The sequence below is a fragment of the Panthera tigris genome, chromosome B3 (genome assembly GCF_018350195.1).
Source record: "Panthera tigris isolate Pti1 chromosome B3, P.tigris_Pti1_mat1.1, whole genome shotgun sequence".
Classification (NCBI taxonomy): Eukaryota; Metazoa; Chordata; class Mammalia; order Carnivora; family Felidae; genus Panthera; species Panthera tigris.
The window spans coordinates 53669988-53690851 of NC_056665.1; the positions used below are offsets into that span (position 1 = coordinate 53669988).

The window sequence follows — 20864 nt, forward strand, 5'->3', positions numbered from 1 at the left end:
CCTTCCATTTTTGTAGCTGTTTCCTCTTCTCTCCATTTTCTAAGTTAAATGTTTATTCTGCTATCTTTTGATTCATCACTGTTAGACATTACTTATTGATTTTCTATTGTGCTAGAGGAAGATGAAGCTATCATCCTCTCCAGTTTTTTCAATATCACAATTATTGGTTAAATCAATTTTCAGTGCTCACATTATTTTGCTCATAATACACTACTGATGAACCAAGGAATATGCCGTGATCAAATTCTTGAGTAAATTGTAATTTTTCCTAGAATTAACTGCCTCCTGCCCCATTGCTTCGTGTTCTTAGTTTCGATTCATAGGTCTTTCTTCACCCCCCAACAGCCTTGAAATACAATGTTCTTTATGGTGAAATCCACCAGATGCTAGAATTTCCTTTTTCAGATCCTTATGCTTCCTTTTAGCCTTCTGCCCCAGTCCGGACTGGTTACCTTCCAGGCCTGGGGATTCCCTTTGTCTCTCTTTTCTGGCTCCTGGCTCCTCAGCTTTCCTCACTCTCCTGTTTGCATGGAACACTTTCCCTAGTAACTTCCTAAAGGAGAGTGTAGAGGACGTAATTTATTTTGAGACTTTGAAAGTCTGGAAATATTCTTACTGTACACTTGATTGATATAATTTTATTGGATATAGAATTCTAGAGAGGCAATACTTTTTACTTAGAATTTTGAAGGCACTGACCTTCCAGCTTCCAGTCTTGCAGCTAACAGTGTTGATGTTGCCAAGTCAAATGTTATTCTTTTAGAATCTTTCCTCTCTCTCTTTTTTTTTGGTAGTCTTAAGTTTCATCCTGATGTAGTGTTAAAAGTATTAATTCCACTCATTTTATTGGTACCCCCCTTTCAATCTGTCCTACAGTTTTGGGAAATTTTCTTTCCTTTTTAATTTTTTTTTATCTTAAAATGCTATTTCTCTTCAGCATTCTTTTCATGTACAAATAGGCTGACCATTACTGTTTTCATTTCACTTTTTAAAAATATTAAAGTTCTATTCCTTCTTTATTTTTTCATTAAAGGATAGCTAACATATAATGTTTTATTAGTTTCAGGTGTACAACAAAGTGATTTGAGAATTCCATACATTACTCATGGTTCACAATTATTGACTATATTCCCTATGCTATACTTTCTGCCTCCATGGCTTTTTTATAGTTTGAATCTCTTACTCCCCTTCATCTATTTCACTCATACCCTTGTCCCTCTCCCTTCTGACAACCACCAGCTTGGTCTCTGCATTTATGATTCTGTTTTCTGCTTTTTTGTTCATTTAGCTTTTTAGATTCCACATATGAGTGGAATCATATGGTATTTGTCTTCCTCTGACTGACTTATTTCACTTAGCATTATACTCTCTAGGTCCATCCACGTTGCTGCAAATGGCAAGATCTCATTCTTTTTTATAGCTTAGTAATATGTATGTATATATATATTATATATGTATATTATATTAGATATAGATATATATATCTCATCTTCTTCATCCCTTTATGAAGTTCTCTTGTATTGCTTCTTTGATAATATCCTCTTCTCCATTTTCCCTATTTTATTTTCCTGATTTTCTATTAATTAGATGTTGGACCTCTTGGATTGATCTTCTATTTTCTTATCGTGTCTCCCCTCACATCCATCACTTTATCTTTTCTCCAACTTCCTTTAAGGTTTCTCAAGTTTATCTTCCAAACTTACTATGAATTAAATAATTTAAATCATATTTTTATTTTCAGGAGGTTTTATTAGTTTTTTTTGTAGCATACTATTCTTGTTTCATGGATAGAATATCTCTTCTAACAGCTCTGAGGATATTAATTATAGGTTTTTGGAAGTTTTCTCCTGCTCTTTGAGCTGATGCTGTTTCTTCTTTTCTTTTGGTGGTATTTCATACTGGAGGCTTTCCTCGGGTGTCTGCTGATCCTTGACGTCTGTTCATGTTCAGAAGTAAGGCAAGTAAAAGATGTTTGAGCAGCTTTGTGTGCAGAGGCAGTGACTATTGCTAAGCGGTCTGCACGGTCCTGTGACAGGGTAGTTCGACCTGAGGATCAGACTTCTCTGTCTCTTGCCTATAGGTATAAATTAGCTACGGAGTTCTAGAAGCTGTGCAGGGAAAGGGAGCTGGCGGTCTCTCTGGTTAATAAGTAGATATTTACTCAGTCTCTATCTTCAGTGCCTCATCCCTGCTGTCTTCCACTGCCCTCATTCCCTCATCCCTGCTGTCCTTGAGGTTCACAGCTCTTGAAGGTCTTCTCAAGAGAATAAACCTCCTGTCTCCTAAAGGGGTGTGAGAGGGGAGCAGAGGTCCAGCTACTTCCTACACAGATTTTCCAAAATCCTCCTATTTTCAAGCCTGAAACCTGATCCCATCTCTAGTTGTATTTGGTGCCTCTGATTTCTCAGGTTTCAGGAAATCACTTGGCTTCCTTCTTGTTGGTACTGACCTATTAGGTTTCACCTTTCTTAGTATTGTGATGTCAGTGACCTTCATCTTTCAGCTCTCTGTTCTATGTAGTTTCCTGTTGCAATGCCTCTTAGTTTCTAAGAAATGCAGTTTATATGTCTTTTCCTTGGTCTCCTTGTTTTTGGAAGATTTTCAAGAGGTGAGAAGGCAGAAGGCATTTACCATCTTAAAAAAAAACAAACAAACTCCTGAGTCCATGATCTTGACAACTAACTTGCTACACTTCAGCCCGGCTCCCTCAGGAGAAAAGAAAGCAGCCACTGGACAGGAATCAAAGGAGGAGCCTCAATTTCTCTGCTTTACCAAAGAGGGCTTTCTCCCTCCAGCATATCTTCCCACTTGTGAAGCCAAAGGGACTGTCTAAAAACACCCTCTCTCCCCATCACTCTTCCATCCAAGGCCCTTTAGTGGTGCTTTGTCATTCACAAGTAAGTCTCAGCAAAGCAAAGCCCTTGTCACCTGGCCCAGCCAACCAGCCTTGCCTCCTGCTACACTGCTTTCAGCTCCCAATATGCCAGACCCTTCCTTCCACTCTTCGTACACTGCTCTGGGTAACCAGAAGCCCTTCTTTAGAAGTGCATGGTTGGAAAGCATCTCTGGACCCTTCCAAACTCACCTTCTGGGTAAACTTCTCTGATCCTGCTCTCTTTCCCTCATTTGTTTTTCTGCTTTCTTTCCCTTCCCCCACCCCCTGCCCCTGGCGTGGCCCTGACAGGTCAAACTGGTCGCTCTTCCCTCTGTGCTGCTAAATACCCCTCCATTCTGTTTTCTGTCAGAATGGAGGTGATGCAGGGACAGAGATTTTAGGCTGGGAAAGGACCACAGGGGCTACCTAATTTTGGAAGGAAGGCAGATGATGCTAGGGAGTTAACAGTAGGGAAGTAAGTTGAGTCTATTCAGCGGACTCAGGGTCCTGGTCTGTCTTCTTTCCCCTTCCAAATTTGACAACTTCTATGTGTGGCCCCTGAAACTCTTTTCTGGTTCCTTATTCCCTCTCCCCTCTGCTCCTCCCACCCTGGCCACATGCCTAGCAAGCAATACAAAACCTCATTTACACCCATCCTACAGCTTCTACCATCCTACTGGAGTTATAATATTGAGCTTTAGCAGTATCTTGTTCCACCACATATTTTTCCCCTAAATTACATGGTTTTTTTAGACAACTACACAAACAAAATGGGACATGACAGCTGCACATTGCAGAAAATGAACCAGAGTGGACTTGCATTGTAAACAGGTACGCTGGATGCTAAGTGCCAAATACAACAATGGAAGACAGGTAACATGGTGCAATAATTTTCTACAATCAATAACACCATAAATTCACTAGTCAACAGCTTTGCAAGCCAACTCCCACTCAACCCTACATGAAAGTGATTGACTAGTTTGGATGTCTTCTCTTCTTTCTTCTTTCGTGTCTCTGGGGCAGAATTTTCACTGATTCCTTTGATGTTTTGTGTGGAGCACCTACTATGAGCTGCACATTCTTTGGTACTGAAGGTAATGATAATAATGGCTACTATTAGTTGATTATTTACTAAGAGCCAGGTACTTTGTACATGCTTTCTGTATACATCATCTCATTTTTGTCTTCACAGCCCCCTATGAAGTAAGTACTATCATTTACCCTGCTGGATGATGGGGAAATGAGAGAGAGTTGAACTATCCTACTCAAACAGTAGAATCGGATTTCAGACTGCCAATTGCAGAACTACATTGAGAACCAATTGAGAACTACATTATTGCCTCAGCTAATGGTGGCTGCCAGTATTTCTCCCTGGTCCTCTGCCTTATCCGAGGAGCTACTGAATATGATTAAGACAAGGGACAAGCCTCTACCCCTCCAACGTTGTCTCAGATTCTCCTGATGAGAAATGCTTTGTCTGTGGAGGGGTGTCATTTGTTTTATCTGCTCAGCTAAGGCAGGAATTGCCTCCCTGATATCCACTGCTTGGGGGGGGGGGGGACTGGTGGTGTTAGCCCTTCCTGTGACAGCCTATTCTAGGCAGCTCTAAGAGTGAGAAACTTTCTGATTATGTTGATCCAGAGCCTTCCACCAAGCATTCTAGTTTTTATCCACGTTGTTTGAGAAGTCCTTTTGACACAGTCTTTCTTTAAGCTCCCTTTAAAGCCCTAGAATTTGGGTTTTCTATTGTGATCTATTTTTTAAAATTTATGGTTAAATACAATTTCCTATCTTACCCATTTCAAAATGTACAGTTCAGTGGTACTAAATTCATTTATTATGTTGTGCAACCATCACCACGATCCATCTCCAGAACTCTTTCATCTTGTAAAACTGAAATGCTATACTCATTAAACAATAACTCCCTATTCTCCCCTGCTCCTAGTCCCTGGCAATCCACCATTCTACTTTCTGCCTCTATGATTTTGATTACTCTAAGTACCTTATATATGTTGAATCATACGGTATCTGCCTTTTTGTGATAGGCTGTTTCACTTAATATAATGTCCTCAAGGTACATCCATGTTGTAGCATACTGCAGAATCTCCTTCCTTTTTAAGGCTGAATAATGTTCCATTGTATGTACATACCATATTTGGTTTGTCCAGATTTGGCTTGGACCTTTGGGTTGCTTCCACATTTTAGTTATTATGAGTAATACTGTTATGAACATGAACATACAAATAATTCTTTGAGAACTTGCTTTCAATTCTTTTGGGTATAGGACCCAGAAATGGAATTGATGGATCATATAGTAATTCTATTTTGAGTGTTTTGAGGAATTGCCATGCTGTTTTCACAGGGGCTGCACCAGTTACATCCCACCAATAGTGCACAAGGATTCTAATTTCTCCACACCCTCATCAATGCTGGTTGTTCGCTGTTATTTATTTATTTTTTTATAGTAGCCATCATAATGAGAATGAAGTGGAATTTTACCATAGTTTTGATTTGCATTTCCCTAATAATTAGTGATGTGGAGCATTTTTTTTCATATGCTTATTGGCCATTGTATGTCTTTTTTGGAGAGATGTCTATTCAAGTCCTTTGTCTATATTTGAATCAGGTTCTTTATTTGTTATTGAGGTCTAGGAGTTCTCTATATATTCTAAATATTAATATCTCATAAGATATGTTATTTGCAAATATTTTCTCCCATTCTGGTTGCTGCACTTTTACTCTGTTGATAGTGTCTTCTGAGGCAGAATTTTGAAACTTTTATGAAGTCCACTTTGTCTATTTTTTCTTTTGATGCCTATGGCTTTGGTGTCACATTCAAGAAATAAGTGCCAAATCCAACGTCATAAAGTTTTATTTCGTGTCTTCTTCCAACAGTTTTATTGTGTTAAGTCTTAAATTTAGGTCTTTTTTTCCATTTTGAGATAATTTTTGTATACGGTAAGTCCAACTTCATTCTTTTGCATGTGGATATTCAGTTTTCCCAGTGCTATTTATTGAAAAGACTGGCTGTCCTTTCCCCAGTAAATGGTCTTGGCACCCTTGTCAAAAATCATTTGACAACACATATGAGGGTTTATTTCCGGGCTCTTGATTCTATTCCATCAGTTTATATGTCTGTCTTTATGTTGGTACCATATTGTTTTGATTATTATAGGCTTGTAGAAAGTTTTGAAATTAGGAAGTGTAAATTCCCGAGTTTTGTTCTCTTTGAGGTTGTTTTGGCCATTTGGGGTCCCTATGACTTTTAGGATAAGTTTATTCTGTTTTTGCAAAAAGTGTCATTGAGATTTTGATAGGAATTGCATTGAATCTATAGGTCACTTTGGGTAGCTGCAACATTATAACAATACTAAATCTTCTAATCTGTGAATATGGGGTGTGTTTTCATTTATTTATGTTTTCTTTAATTTCTTTCATCCATGTTTTCTAGTTTTCATTATATGTGTCTTTCACTTCCTTGGTTAAGTTAATCCCTAAGTATCTTATGTCATTGTTTTTTAATGTTATTGTTTTTTGTAATTGTCTTTTCAGATTTTTTCATTGTTAGTGTATAGAAATACAACTGATTATTGTGTATTGACTTTGTACCCTGCTACTTTGCTGAATTCATTTATTAGTAAAAACAGTTTTTTGCCTTAAGGATTTTCTATATATAAGCTCCTATCATTTTTAAAAAGTCTTTAACTGAAAGTTTTTTTGAGGTAACTTTGATCATTCCTTACAATTCTTGTAAGTATTTTTAAAACAAACCAGAAATCAGGGGTAGGGAGAAGCATGAGCAAACAGAAACTCCATATCCACTTCTAGATTTGATATATTCCATGAATTATACAACAAATCAACATATATTTTGAGGATATAAAACCCAAATCACATTTTTTTTTTCAGCATCTGAGACAACATTATAAGGAGGGACAAAGGTGGAAGTGTTTATACGTGTGAATGTGTGTAAGCCTGAAAGAGCTACACAAACATGTTTATTTTCTTCAAGTCGACACACCCTCCCCCAGGAGACTTCTAACTGACAAAGGGGTGCCTCTGAGGCCGAGAAGAAAAGCCAAACAGAAGGGCTCCATACGGATTTCTGAGTTTTAATAGAGAGGCATGCAATCTTGAAGGCCAGATGGGATACTAATGTGAAAAAAATTCAATAATGACATCAACAGAAATTGCTGTGGGAAAGGTCCTAATCCAGCTCATAGCTAATTATGATGCTCATGAAGCTGTTGAATCTGCTGCCCAAATCAGAATAATATGTGCTAAGCCTAAACATTTCAGAGGGAACATATTACCTCTCTTAAGTTAATCATACATCTTTCAGTGGCCAGAATTTAGAGGTTCATTCAACAGAGTTTGTTGATGCCCAGAATGTGCCGGATGCACATCTCAGTGCTGGAGATCTGGCAGTGAACAAAGCCCCTGGTGCATGGAATGTTCATTTAACTGGGGGAGATAGACAATTGTCATATAAACCTGTACTATGTCAGGAGGGACAGTACCCACCCATGAGAGGGATGGTAAGGGATGAGGTGATATATTTGCTAATTAGTAGGAGGGGCCTCTATGATGAGCTGATCTGTGGGCAAAGACTGAATGAAGTGAGGAGAGGAAGAACCGGGGCAGGAGCATCCTAGATTCCTTTCCAAGTCACACAGTAGCTGTTATACAAGTTGAACATAATAGGTGCTTCTAAATAGCAATTTATCAACTTAGTGATCCTCTGAGTTTGCTGTCTTACGATGATTGAAAGGACTAAAAGAAGCAGAATCTGCCGAGTTTACTGCATTGTCTGGTCTAATGGTTCTCAACTGGAGTTGATTTTGCCTGCCAGGGGACATCTGGCAATGTCTGAAGACATTTTGATTATCACAGCCTGGGGGGAGGGAGAAGGTCCTATGGCCATGTCCTGTGTAAATGCCAAAGATGCTACTAAACATCTATAGTGCACTGAATAACTTCATACAGCAAATAATGAATGGGCCCCAAATGTCAGCAGTGTCGCTACTGAGAAACCTTGATTTGGCCCCCGGAAAGGCTGCCAGACCTCTGATGAGAGTTGAGGGACCAGGAAGGAGATGTTCTTTCGAACAGCCCCATTAAGACATCTGGACGTCTGCAAACAGAGTAGATCCAAGGCCTCTGGAGTAACTTTGGGTGTCTGCTCCCAGCTTGTTGACAGACTTAGTCAAATGGTTTCAAAGCCACAAGGGGATTTTTTAATCAACATTAAGTAAAAATTTCCTGTGTGTCTTGTGGTATAAGACAAGTAAGGATGCAAGATGTCCCTGCCATCAAAGACTTTATAGCTTGGGGAGAAAAAAAGGTATGAAGACAAACACTTACAATGTGACAAGGGCCACAAAGGGGTAGAAATCAAATGATGTAAGGGAAGGGAGTGATGACTTTTGTCGGAGTGACCAAACAGGTTTAACATAGGAGGTATCATTTGAACTGGGCTTTGACAGTGAGAAGGCTTTAAACAAATAGGGAAGTGGAGGATATGTTAGATAGAGGGCGAGATGTGAAAACAGGTAAAAAGGTAGGGAATAATAATATTAATAGCAACTGCCACCTAGTAAATCCTCTCTATATGATAGGTGTGGTGCCAAGCACTTTATCATGACACACAATTGTAGTCTACACTGAAAACTGATAGATGTGTGAGAAGCAGCTGAAACCTAGCATGACCAAAGTTACTTGAATTTCTATCTTATTCATTTCAAAATGAATGAAGCATCAGAAGCATTACCTGGGGTGAGTTGCATAAATACCGAAGAAGTTCACCAATATACTGAATGACAGTGACATTGTATTTTCTGCAGTCATCCCAAAACTGGCTGGCTGAAAATTTGTTCCGCAAAACAAGAGTAGCACCTACAGAGAAGTGTATATAAAGTGTTAATAAAGAGATGCTACAAAAAACTCCCTGGTTATATTTGTCATTTTTGAAAGGTAGAACTTTAAATGTGAATTATATTCACAAACAAGTTTTGAGTATCAATTACATTCAATACAAAAATGAATAAGACATGGTTTAGGATGAAACCAGGCTTTAACCAGGATAAAAACAGAGGCTTTCAATCTAGTGAGGGAAAAGACACATACAAACATCTTTCTAATAAAAGTCAGTGTGCAATAAATAAGAGTTTCAAATGAATCTCTAAGGGAATGTGAACATGAGTGTGTGTGTGTGTGTGTGTGTGTGTGTGTGTGTGTGTGTGTGTGTATTAATTCTGCTTGGGGGCAAGGGCTGAGAAAGGCATATTTTGGAAGAGGTAGATCTGAATTGTGTCTTGAGCAATGAATATGAATAAAGGTAAGAGAATTCCAGGCAGAGGAAACAGTATGAAACAAAAAGATAGGACAGTCCAGAAGGCGTTGGAAGATAGCCAAGACTCAGTTGTCCTGTAACTGGAGTGGTGAACAGGGGGTGGCTCATGGGAGATGAGCCTAGAGAAGCAGCCAGGGGTGCCATCATGGAGAACTTGGAAGTGCCAGGTGGAGGAGTCAGACTTAACTTCGCAGGCAATGGAGAGCCAAGGTCTTGAACAAGCAGGAAATCTATTCTTTGATGGGTGAGGTAGACATAATAATGGTTCCCAAAGATGTCCATGTTCTAGAATGTTCTGTGAACATTCTACCTTACATGGCAAAAATAACTGTGTAGATGTGATTAAGTTAAGGATTCTGAGATAGGAAGATCATTCTGGATAACCTGGGTGGGCCCAAGGTAATCATAAATGGCCTTCTAACAGGAAGGCAGGCAGGTCAAGGGCAGAAGGGGATGGATGCAGAAACAAAAGGCTGGAGGAATGTGTTGTGAAGACAGCAAAAGTGGCCACAAGCCAAAGAATGCAGGCAGCTTCTAGAAGCTGGAAAAAGCAAGTAAATGGACTCTTTCCTAGAACTTCCAGAAGGGATACAGTTCTGCAGACACCTGGATTATAGGACTTCTGACTTTCAAAACAGAGAAAAAAATTATGTTGTTTTCAAGCCACTAAGTTTGTGGTAATTTGTTATAATAGCAATAGGGAAAGATGGGTAAAAAAAATATATATCAATGTGAAACTATATCACATTACAATGGGTAAAAATAATATATATCACACCCAACCAAATTATAGTCATAAGATGTAGTAAAGTGAAATAAAAACATCTCAGAAATACTTTTTCATGCTCTTAGTTTAGCTTTACTCCTAAATATACAAGAGTGTGATGTTTTAGAAGAGGAAAAGATTTTTTAAATATGATGTTTTCTTCCTTAGAATGTATATTTGGTGCTTAAGCAAATGTGTGAGCAGTGAATTAGTCCCTTTGGGAGCCTCAGAGTTCCCCAGTTCTTGAAGGGCCCAGCTATATGATCAGGCCCAGTCAGTTGTTCCTGGCTGATGTGGAGGCTGGTGCTGAGGCTGGGGTAAGTATTTTACAGCTGATCAATAAGTTGATGAGGGAAAAAGATAGAGGCTTGGGCCATCATGCATGCATTTATATATGTATGTGGATATATGTTATTATATATACATATATGAGTATTTAAAAGGAAATGCCGCACAGGGGAAAAATTAAGTTGTTTTTTTACTTAGAGAGTTAGAGATGGCTTTCTGGAAGAGGTCACATTGGACTGAGTCTTAATGTATACAAGTGGCATAAAGCCTACTGAAAGGAAAAAAATGGCAACTCTAATTTGAATGGCAACATTTCAGAAAGAAAGAGAAGAGATGGAAAGCAAGGTATTCTGACCAGAGCTGAGGAGTTGAGCGAGGGGGGAAGAACGAAGTAGGATGGGGACGGCTAAGGGAGAAGTTTACATCAGATGCAGATGGAGATCCACATGCAGATTTCGGAAGACATAAATGACAGAGGGGAATTATTTACGGAACTTAAGAATCAAGTGTCTTAACTTGGATAAAAATGTTTTAAAGAAGTTTCCTCCTTGATATCCTGAACATCTGTAGCATTATTTATCAGACAAGCAGGCATGAGGAAATAGAAATGATTCTAGATACTTGCTGGTGATACGTGAGCCAAATAGCTTTGCTGTTAACATTGAATTAAACGCTGTCACTGGCAGACAGGCAAGTAGGCAAATTTTGTATTACTTTCCCTGTTGAGCACATATGAATGTGTACTGGACTCCAGTGCCTTGTTGAGAGAAAAGTCTTACCAGTCATGATACATCCATGGAGGCCGACCATAAGCGCAGCACTGTGGTACAAGGGCAGGGTGGTATAGATGACATCATCTTTCCTAACTCTGCTTGCAGTGGCAAGGCTAGCTCCATACCACAGGCGATAGTGATTGATCTTGGCAGCTTTCGGGAGACCTTTGCAAAGATACAAGAGAAGGCATGAGTGAGTCAGGATGGAATCATTAACAGACCAGTGGTCTGGAAGAGAGATCTGGCTTAGGAAAATCCATCATCCAGTGGTTAGAGAATGCAGAGGAGAGGGCCATGACTGGTTACATCAAGAGCCAGCAAATTTCTTCTGTAAAAGACCAGATAGTCAATGTTTTAGGCTTTGCAGGGTCATACAACCTCTGTTAAAACTACTCAACTCTACTATTATAGCCAATAGCAGCCAACCACAGAAAGGAATGAATGCGGTTGTGTTCTGATAAAGCTCTATTTACAAAATCAGGTTGGGAGGGGCTGTATTTGGCACACAGACCATAGCTTGTTGACACTTGAGTTAGATGTAATTAGAAGAAAAAGGCATGAATGTCTATCAAATTTTTGTTTTGTGCCTACCACCTTGTAAGGTATTTTCAAATTTCGTTTAGTTCTCATAATTAACAAGGTAAGTAAAATTATATTCTTTAATCCACAGATCAGAAGGCTGAGATTCAGAGACATTAAATAGCTTATTCCATTCCCATCACTTTCCTTCATAATCACTTTTATGCATTCCTTAAGTATTGTTCTAGAATTTCTTTATATAAATATAAGCAAATATGAAGAGTTGCTTATTTGTTCTTGCCCTTTCTCCACCCAGGGGCACCTGGGTGGGTCAGTCAGCTAAATGTCCAACTCTTGATTTTGGCTCAGGTCTTGATCTCACAGTTTGTAAGTTTGAGCCCCGCCTCTGGCTCTGCACTGACAGCACAGAGCTTGCTTGGAATTCTCTCTTTCCTGGGGTGCCTGGGTGGCTCAGTCTGTTGAGCGTCCGACTTCAGCTCAGGTCACGATTTCGCGGTCCGTGAGTTCAAGCCCCGCATCGGGCTCTGGGCTGATGGCTCAGAGCCTGGAGCCTGCTTCCGATTCTGTGTCTCCCTCTCTCTCTGTGCCTCCCCCATTCATGCTCTGTCTCTCTCTGTCTCAAAAATAAATAAATGTTAAAAAAAAGAAATTAAAAAAAAAGAAAATTATTAAAAAAAAAAAGGAATTCTCTCTTTCCTTCCCCCTCTGCCTCTCCCTACTTTCTCTGTCTCTCTCAAAGTAAATAACCTTAAAAAATTCACACCTTTCTGCACTTTCTCCCCCTTCTACTTAGCAATGTATGGTAGAAAACTGTCCGCATTTATACAAAGAAATTTCCCTTATTTATTTATTCATTCATTTATTCTTCCCCTCTCTCCCTCCCTCCCTCTCTCTCAGTTGCATCAAGTCCTTTGTATGTTGCATTATAATTTATTTAACTATTTGGCTATTTCAAATGATGCTGTAGTGAATAGCCTAGTCCACATGGTAGTTTGCAGTATGAACGATGCTGTATTTGTAGGATAAACTTGCTGAAGTGAGATTGCAGGGTCAAAAGATAAACATCTTTTGTCATTTTGATAGGTATTGCCACATTGAGAGTTATGGGGGCTGTCCCCATTCACTCTCCCACCAGCAATATCTGGGTGTACCTGTTCCTCATAGCCCTGCCTAGGTATGCTCTCAAACGTTGGAATTTTTGCCAGTCTGAAAGGTGAAAAATGGTATCTCAGTGTAGTTTCGGTATATTTGCAATTTCTTACATGTAATTTATGTCACTTTTTTGGTAAGACTGTATTAAAAGGATATATTTATATTGTACCGAGGGAAGGGTGCCTGGGTGGTTCAGTCAGTTAAGTGTCTGACTTCCACTCTCAGTTCGTGAGTTCAAGCCCCGTGACGGGCTCTGTGCTGACAGCTCAGAGCCTGGAGCCTACTTCGGATTCTGTGTCTCCCTCTCTCTCTGCCCCTCCCCTGCTCACAGTCTGCCTGTCTCTCTCAAAAGTGAATAAACGTTAAAATAATTATGTTGTTTCTCAGGGAAAGTCAGTTTAGTGGGGAGAGGGCACAAAGCCATTACTAAGGAGCTGGGGCTAGAGGTTAAGACCTGAGTGGGTAAATGGATGTTGTAAACAGGAAGATAGTTCTCTGCATACTCAGACCCTCCCATATTTGATGGTGCCTTGATCGGTATTGCCTAAGAAACAGCCATTCATTATAAGGCAAAGCAGTATGTCCAGCACACTACCATAATTGTAAACACAATTCAAAATTCATTTTCTTTAACAGAGGGCCAGTGGCGTTGTGTCAGTATCAATGCCCCATTCTACACTAATACGAAGACATAGAAGAAGGCATCAATAAATCAACTGTATCCATGGAAAAGAATTGTCTGGATAGTAAAAGCTCTATAGTATATTTTTAAAAATGAAATACATAGCCTTTGCTGCTTTGAAGTACTTTCAAAAATTTCCTAATTTGGGGCGCCTGGGTGGCGCAGTCGGTTAAGCGTCCGACTTCAGCCAGGTCACAATCTCGCGGTCCGTGAGTTCGAGCCCCGCGTCAGGCTCTGGGCTGATGGCTCGGAGCCTGGAGCCTGTTTCCGATTCTGTGTCTCCCTCTCTCTCTGCCCCTCCCCTGTTCATGCTCTGTCTCTCTCTGTCCCAAAAAAAATAAATTAAAAAAAAAATTTTCCTAATTTAAGATTTTGTGTTAGTGAAGAAATACGAATGTTTGGTAGGTATTATGTAATTTTGTACTAAGGACTGTGAGGAACTTTGTTCTCCAACTGATTAAATGAGTTCTTTTATGTAATCTTTACCAGAGTAACTTAGTAAATATTTTACTCAGAGATAAGGAGAGAAGTAAATACACACCAAACCATTTATCTTCCAATTAAATATAAATTCTGAATTGCGGGATTAAATTAAGGAGTGTCCATTCTCTTTTCCTGTAAAAAATTTTTTTAAAACATTTATTTATTATTGAGAGACAGAGAGAGACAAAGCACAAGCATGGGAGGGGCAGAGAGAGGGGGAGACACAGAATCTGAAGCAGGCTGCAGCCTCTGAGCTGTCAGCACAGAGCCCGACACAGGGCTTGAACTTACCAACCATGAGATCATGACCTGAGCCGAAGTCGGAGGCTTAACCGACTGAGCCACCCAGGTGCCCCTCCATTCTCTTTTTCTCCCTAAAGTGGGTTTTATATTTGACTGCTAAAACCTGCAGACCAACCTGCAGGTCTAATGTCTGGCATTAAGACAAGAACTCCTTGTCAGTAACCAAGGACTCCGTTTTTCTCAATCATTTCCCAAAGGTTACAATTAAATTTTACCATTCTATTAAGAAATGAGGGTAGAAGCCTCATATATTGAGGTACTATCTGTACATAGGGGAAGCATTTGGTTAACTATGTCATTCCACCATTCTGTTGGCATGCTAGGATATAACTGCCGGCAGATGGAAAAAGGATGGACATGCTTTGGGCATTGGTTTTAATATGCCATTCCCAATCTCCCTTCTTCATTTACTTAAAGAAAACACTAAGTGAAAGTGATTGTATGAAGGGAAGTTGACATTCAGGTCTGAAAACTGGGAGAGCAGATGGGTGCCGAGGGCTTGTTAAGGTGAAGGAGGGAGTGTTTATAGGCTGGTGTTGAGATAAAAGGCTCAAAGGAAACCTTAGCTTTACCTGTAATCAGTTAGAGTGTTTTACAAGGAAACTCATGTGTGCGTTACCTTAAGTTAAAATTTTAATCAAAAGAAGATTCACATATTCAGTTTTCCAGTATTAGTAATAATGGTCAGCATACTGGTACTGGCTTCCTGTCCTCCTTCTAACTATATCCCTCAGGCCTCATATTATTACATTTTCATGATGTTTTCCCTGGCCTAGATTAGGCAGACACCACATATCTGTTAAATGGAAGAACTGGGCAGTATTGTGGCAGAAAGGTCAGATTTATGAGCTGTGGAGTCAGCCTACCAAGGTGAATCTTGACACTTCTATCTGTCTTGAGAAGTTCTTACCCTCTCAGTTTCTGGATTGGTAAAATGGGAATAAGATTGGTATCTGTCTTAAGGATGGTAGAAGAATTGTATGAACATAGACCATAAAGCTCATAGGAGAGTGGATAGTGCATTCTATCTTTAATACTGCATGTTCTATATAGCAATGTTCCAATAACACTGTTAATTGGCAGTGTTTTCTCTTAGTGGCTCATAAAGTTATGGTGCAGCTTACAGTTGAAGATATCCTAGACTGGATGAAATACACTATTTTAGGCCCTGGGCTGCACCAAGTCAGTGTTGCATGGGAAGATAGCGGTAAAAACATTTATGTAAAATACAACCCCATTATTGTCCTAATGTCTTCTTTGGAGTCCCATCAATAATTGGTTATACATTATGTGTGGACTTGGAATATAATATAATAAAAATCCAACAATCATTTAAAACTTCCAAAAACCTATTCAGTGCCAAATTTCATCCATCCTCACAATTATTTTTGTATTTCTTGCTTAACCTATTTATCTGTTCTACACACCAACTAGGGGGAAATATGTGTAGCCTGGGCAAACCCAAATAGGATTATATGCTATGAAATAAGATCAGTTCCCACAGGTGAAAGAGCTAAATCCTCTAAGTATTAGTTATTGGGTAAGTTTTGCCAAAGGAAAAGACCATTTGAAAACCTAACCCAACCTTTAACTCCTTCAGGATAGGTCCATTTCTTTGAGAATCCTCTCTTTATTTTTACCTGTGGTTCCAGAAGTATAAATGTATAAGGCAGGACTGGAAAAAGTGACTTCAGACCTCCACGACTCTGGAATAGGTTCTGTTGACACTTCATCCACTTTGTCCAGTAAAGATTCAACCCCATCCGTGTTAGAAGTTCTGCTCACATAATAGATGGACACATTATCTTTTTTCAGGCTTGGTAGCACCTCTTCCACAGCTTCTTGTAGTTCTTAATAAGGAAAAAAAAATCCAAACACATAAAATTAGTCCACTTTAAAAAGTTCTATAATAAGCCTCACAGTAATTGTTTTTGGCATAATTTTTGCTGAACTGTGTAGACATGACAAGTGGAGCTTATAGTCACGTGATATTAAACATGGAATTTGCTACATGTGAAAAATATCACAAGATTTCAAAGTTTGAGGGAAGGCTAGGTTTTAATGGTTTCATAAGCGGCAGAGAGTTGGTTGAAATCTGTACAAACAAATGGACACGTGGATAAAAACCAAGATATATAAGCATATAACTTATAAGCATGTCTGGTATACATCTCAAAATACTCCAGAAATGAATTTGGTTATTCCTAATATATGTGTCCCCTAGTGATGAAAAAGAAAAAAAGAAAATTTTAAGGTAGGAGACGAGGAATGAAAACAAGGCAGCCATGCTAACTAAGATGATAGAAGTGAACTTTATATAATATATATGTGTGTATATATATATATATACATATATATATATATACACACACACATATATATATTAATGTTTATTTTTGAGAGAGAGAGAGAGACAGAGCACAGTGGGGGAGGGGCAGAGAAAGAGGGAGACACAGAATCTGAAGCAGGCTCCAGGCTCTGAGCTGTCTGCACAGAGCTGACGCAGGGCTTGAACCCATGAACTGCGAGATCATGACCTGAGTCGAAGTCAGATGCTTAACTGACTGAGCCACCCAGGTGCCCCAACATATATATATATATATATATATATATTTTTTTTTTTTTTTTTTTTTTAACGTATCAGTAACAAATAGTTCCCCAAGGAAGGTTCAGCTTATCTGAGAAATAACCTCCAAATTTCATAAGCACATTTTCTGGTATGAGAAAAAAACAGGACTGATTAGCATGTTTTTCAAACCATAGGGCACAGTACAATAGTGGGTTTTTAAAATCATTTGAAGTGACCAGCATTAAAAAAAATTAAAATAGAAGGAAATAAAATTTTCAGAGTGTATCACACAAAGTAAGAGGGAAGTATCAGTTTTTTAAAAATTTGTTTCAGTTATGTGGGTGCCTGGGTACTGGGCCACAGACAAATATATTTTTTACTATAGGTCAATGTGAAAAAAACCTTCATGTTTGCTACTTGATTTATGTGCCCTTAAATCACAAGATGAGATGACCTTTAAGCTTACTTATCTTGAACTTGTGATAGCTGAGGTGAATATACTTAATAGGAAGGTGACTCAATACCGGAAGGAATTACTTTGGGGAGGCTATACCTAATGCATCCTATATACTTTGTTTTTCAGATGTTTATATATGATGTCTCCATCAAAACAAAAAATATCATCTGGACAGATGCATTAAAAAAAATTTCAAAACATTTTAACCAGAGGACTCATGCACCTGGTAAAAATCAATCAAAGAGTACAAAAGAGTCTATAATAAACATCAACAGTCCCTTACCCCATCCCTCTTAACAACTAAACCTGCTGCCTAGAGGCACAATCACTTTTCATTTTTTTTAAACCTGTGTCTTATAACAGTCACTTGTCTGTCACCAAACAATGTGCTTTTCCTGCTACCTTGGGACCTATCAATTTTGATCCCCACCCTTGTTTTACCCTTGTCCACTCCCAACAGTTACTATCTCCACTTTATGTTGTCTAGGTTAATAGTAGATACATCTATTCTGAGGCTATAATTCCATCTTCCCAGCTTTGTTTATGGGTTGGTTCTAGAAGCTGAACACCAATAATCAGGATCAACAAGATTATAACTATGTAAATATTATTCACTGCAGAAGTAACACACTTATAGTATAGTATGATTATATCATACTTCTTGAGTTTTCTCCTGGAATTTCTATTGGCTATCATTCTTTTATTATTATTTATTATTATTTATTTTATTTTTAGAAAGAGAGAGAAAGTGTGCACACGTGAGCACTCAAGTTGGACAGTGGCAGAGAGAGAAAGAGAGAATCTCAAGCAGGTTGCACACTAGCACAGAGCCCGATGCATGCTCAATCTTAGGACCATGAGATCATGACTTGAGCCGAAATCAAGAGTCAGATGCTCAACTGACTAAGCCACCCAGGCACCCCTGGCCACCATTCTTCAATAAACTATTTGCCTCAAATATTTTTTTAACCTCCATCAGATCAGCTTCTCCTCCTTTTGGCCCCTTGAACTCTCGTTCTCCTTTTCTACTCTTTTATTTTAACAGGTTCCTTCAGCACTTCAAAATATTAACCAAAAATATGACTGTTATAAAAACACCCCATTCCTTGCCACTCACTGCCTTGGTCCAGATCCTCATTATTTCCTACTTTGATCATCCCATTAGCCTCCTGATCAATCTCCTTATCTCTAATCTTTCCTTGCTTCCAACTGATCAGCTACACTATGGCTTCTTGTTACTGCCCTGTTCAGAATCTTTCAATGGCTGCTCATCCTTTGTGGTGAGTCCACTCTCGTTATGCAACATGTGAGGTCCCGAGCTCATTCACAGTCTAACCCCTGGGGACTTTTCTGATGTCATCTCTTAGTACCATCTCTTGTCCCCTTTCCTTTAACTACACTGATCTATGTGAACGGAATGTACCCATATCCTCACATCTCATGGCCTTTGTCCAAATGGTTTTACCTGCTTTGAGTGCCCTCCTACATCTGGGTCACCTGGAAAACTCCAGCTCACCCTTCAAGGCTCACCCTTGGTGACACTTCTCTCTGTTGCCTTCCCTCCCTCTACAAAGTGAGGTGCTCCCACAGGGGCCTGCATATACTTCTGGCAGAGTAGTTAGTACATAGTACAACTTGATCGTTCTTTTTCTCCTCTATTAGTGAAAACTTTGAGATTAAGGATCATAACTTAATCCTCTTCACATAGTCAACAGTAGTGAGTGCTCAACAAGTGCTTGTAATTCAAAGAATGTGCACAGAGGATTGTGTTTGTGTGGAAGAGACAGAGGAATAAACTAAAGTTGTTGATTTAAAAAATTTTTTTTAACATTTACTTATTATTGAGACACAGAGAGAGACAAAGAATGAGCAGGGGAGGGGCCAAGAGATGGGGAGACACAGAGTCAGAAGCAGGCTTCAAGCTCCGAGCTGTAAGCACAGAGCCCAACACGGGGCTTGAACTCACAAACTGCGAGATCATGACCTGAGCTGAAGTCAGACACTTAACCAACGGAGCCACCCAGGCGTCCCTAAAGCTGTTGATTTTAAAGGATGCAGATCTTACAATACTATGAGTTGATAAACCTCTAATAAAATATAATGCACAACGAAATAATTATTATAATACAGATATGCCTTGCATACAAGGGCCCAGACCAATAAATTAAAAATGACAACAACAATTGCTACTTCAAGAATGAAGAAATCTCCTCCCTCTTTCCCTTCCCTCCCTCCCCCCCTCCCTCCTCTGAGGCTATATACTTAAATACTGTGTTATAAGTTACCTGGATTAGTCTTTCTTCTCTCCCTCCCTCTTTCCCAACATTTATTCAATATCTATCTAAAGGGTGCTCCCTATGTACCAGGCATGGTTCTAAGCACTGGATATAACAGTGAACAAAACTGATACTGTCCCTGTTTCTATAGAGCCTAATGGGGGAGGAAATCATCCATTAAAATAGGGTGTCCTAGGTGTCACAATAGGGGTTATGATGTTTGGGGAGGAACACAAAGAGAGCCCAGAGGCAGGATCATCTAAATGGAGACCTGAAAGATAAACAGGAATTGGCAACAAGTTGAAGATCAACTGAGATTGGCTGTGCCTGTTTCTAGCAGAGGGAACAGCTTATGTAAAGGCTAGGGGGCACACAACATGGTACCAAAGTAACTAAGAGGCTAAAGCTGACTGGAGTGTAGAACAGGAGGGAAGAAGGTTGGAAGAAGAGGCTGGGATGGGGGCAGGGCCCAAGTCCCTGGTGTAAGTCAGGCAAATGGACTGCGTGGAAGACCATGATAAATTTTTCAGCATGAAATTTACATTCCATTTTTTAAAAAAGGAAAAAGAAAATGTAATTAAGCAGGTGTCATGCTTGATTACAGTTCAAGCAATTGGTGTCATATATCTTCTACTACATTCATCTTCCTACCCTACCAAACATTTAGTTTGTGATACCTTTCGGAGAAGGCATCTCAGCTGTAGGGAAGGCCGCTGACCTTGCCCAACACAATTTCCCTACATGTCCTCTGGGCTGCTGGTGTACAATTAGCATTTGGGCATTGACCTGAGGGTCCAGTGACTCACCAACCATATTAGACACACCTAACATGTCCAATTGTAGCAGCCTTTCTTCCCCTAGAGATGCTGCTATAAAACTGAAATTTGAAAGGAAATTCTGGAAGTGAATATCAGTTATTAACTATCTCTTTGTTATTTAGTGTCTTTCCTTAAGCTTTTTATGACTACATTTGGACATACATGTTTTCCCCTTCACAGATTTTTTATGTAGGGTGTGTGTGTGTTAATTCTTACCATAAAGTCTGCTTACTTAAAAGTGGCAATCTGCTTCCGATTCTATGTCTCCCTCTCTCTCTGCCCCTCCCCCGTTCATGCTCTGTCTCTCTCTGTCTCAAAAATAAATAAACATTAAAAAAAAAATTAAAAGCGGCAATCAACCAGGATACAAAAGCTCAAATAATTCTACTTGGCACAGGTTGAGTTGCTGGGAACTCTGGGTTTTGAGATTTACATGCAGGAATGTTCTTGGGAATGACATCTGTGAGGCTGTAAGAGGAGCGGACTGGATAGAGGGAAAGTTGAACAGTGATGCAGCCACATAGGGGACT

At 39.4% G+C, this 20864-nt stretch overlaps 1 protein-coding gene across 1 annotated transcript in view; it reads right to left on the bottom strand.

Annotated features, from left to right (window-relative positions):
• The window catches only part of SLC27A2 (solute carrier family 27 member 2), a 43924-nt gene that overhangs the window by 17443 nt on the left and 5617 nt on the right, over window positions 1–20864 (bottom strand). Inside the window, exons 2-4 of the mRNA XM_007081833.3 lie at window positions 15855–16064; window positions 11061–11219; window positions 8646–8770 (exon numbers count right to left, since the gene is read on the bottom strand). Of these exons, the coding sequence (XP_007081895.3) occupies window positions 8646–8770; window positions 11061–11219; window positions 15855–16064 (494 nt within the window). The remainder of the gene's footprint in view (window positions 1–8645; window positions 8771–11060; window positions 11220–15854; window positions 16065–20864) is intronic.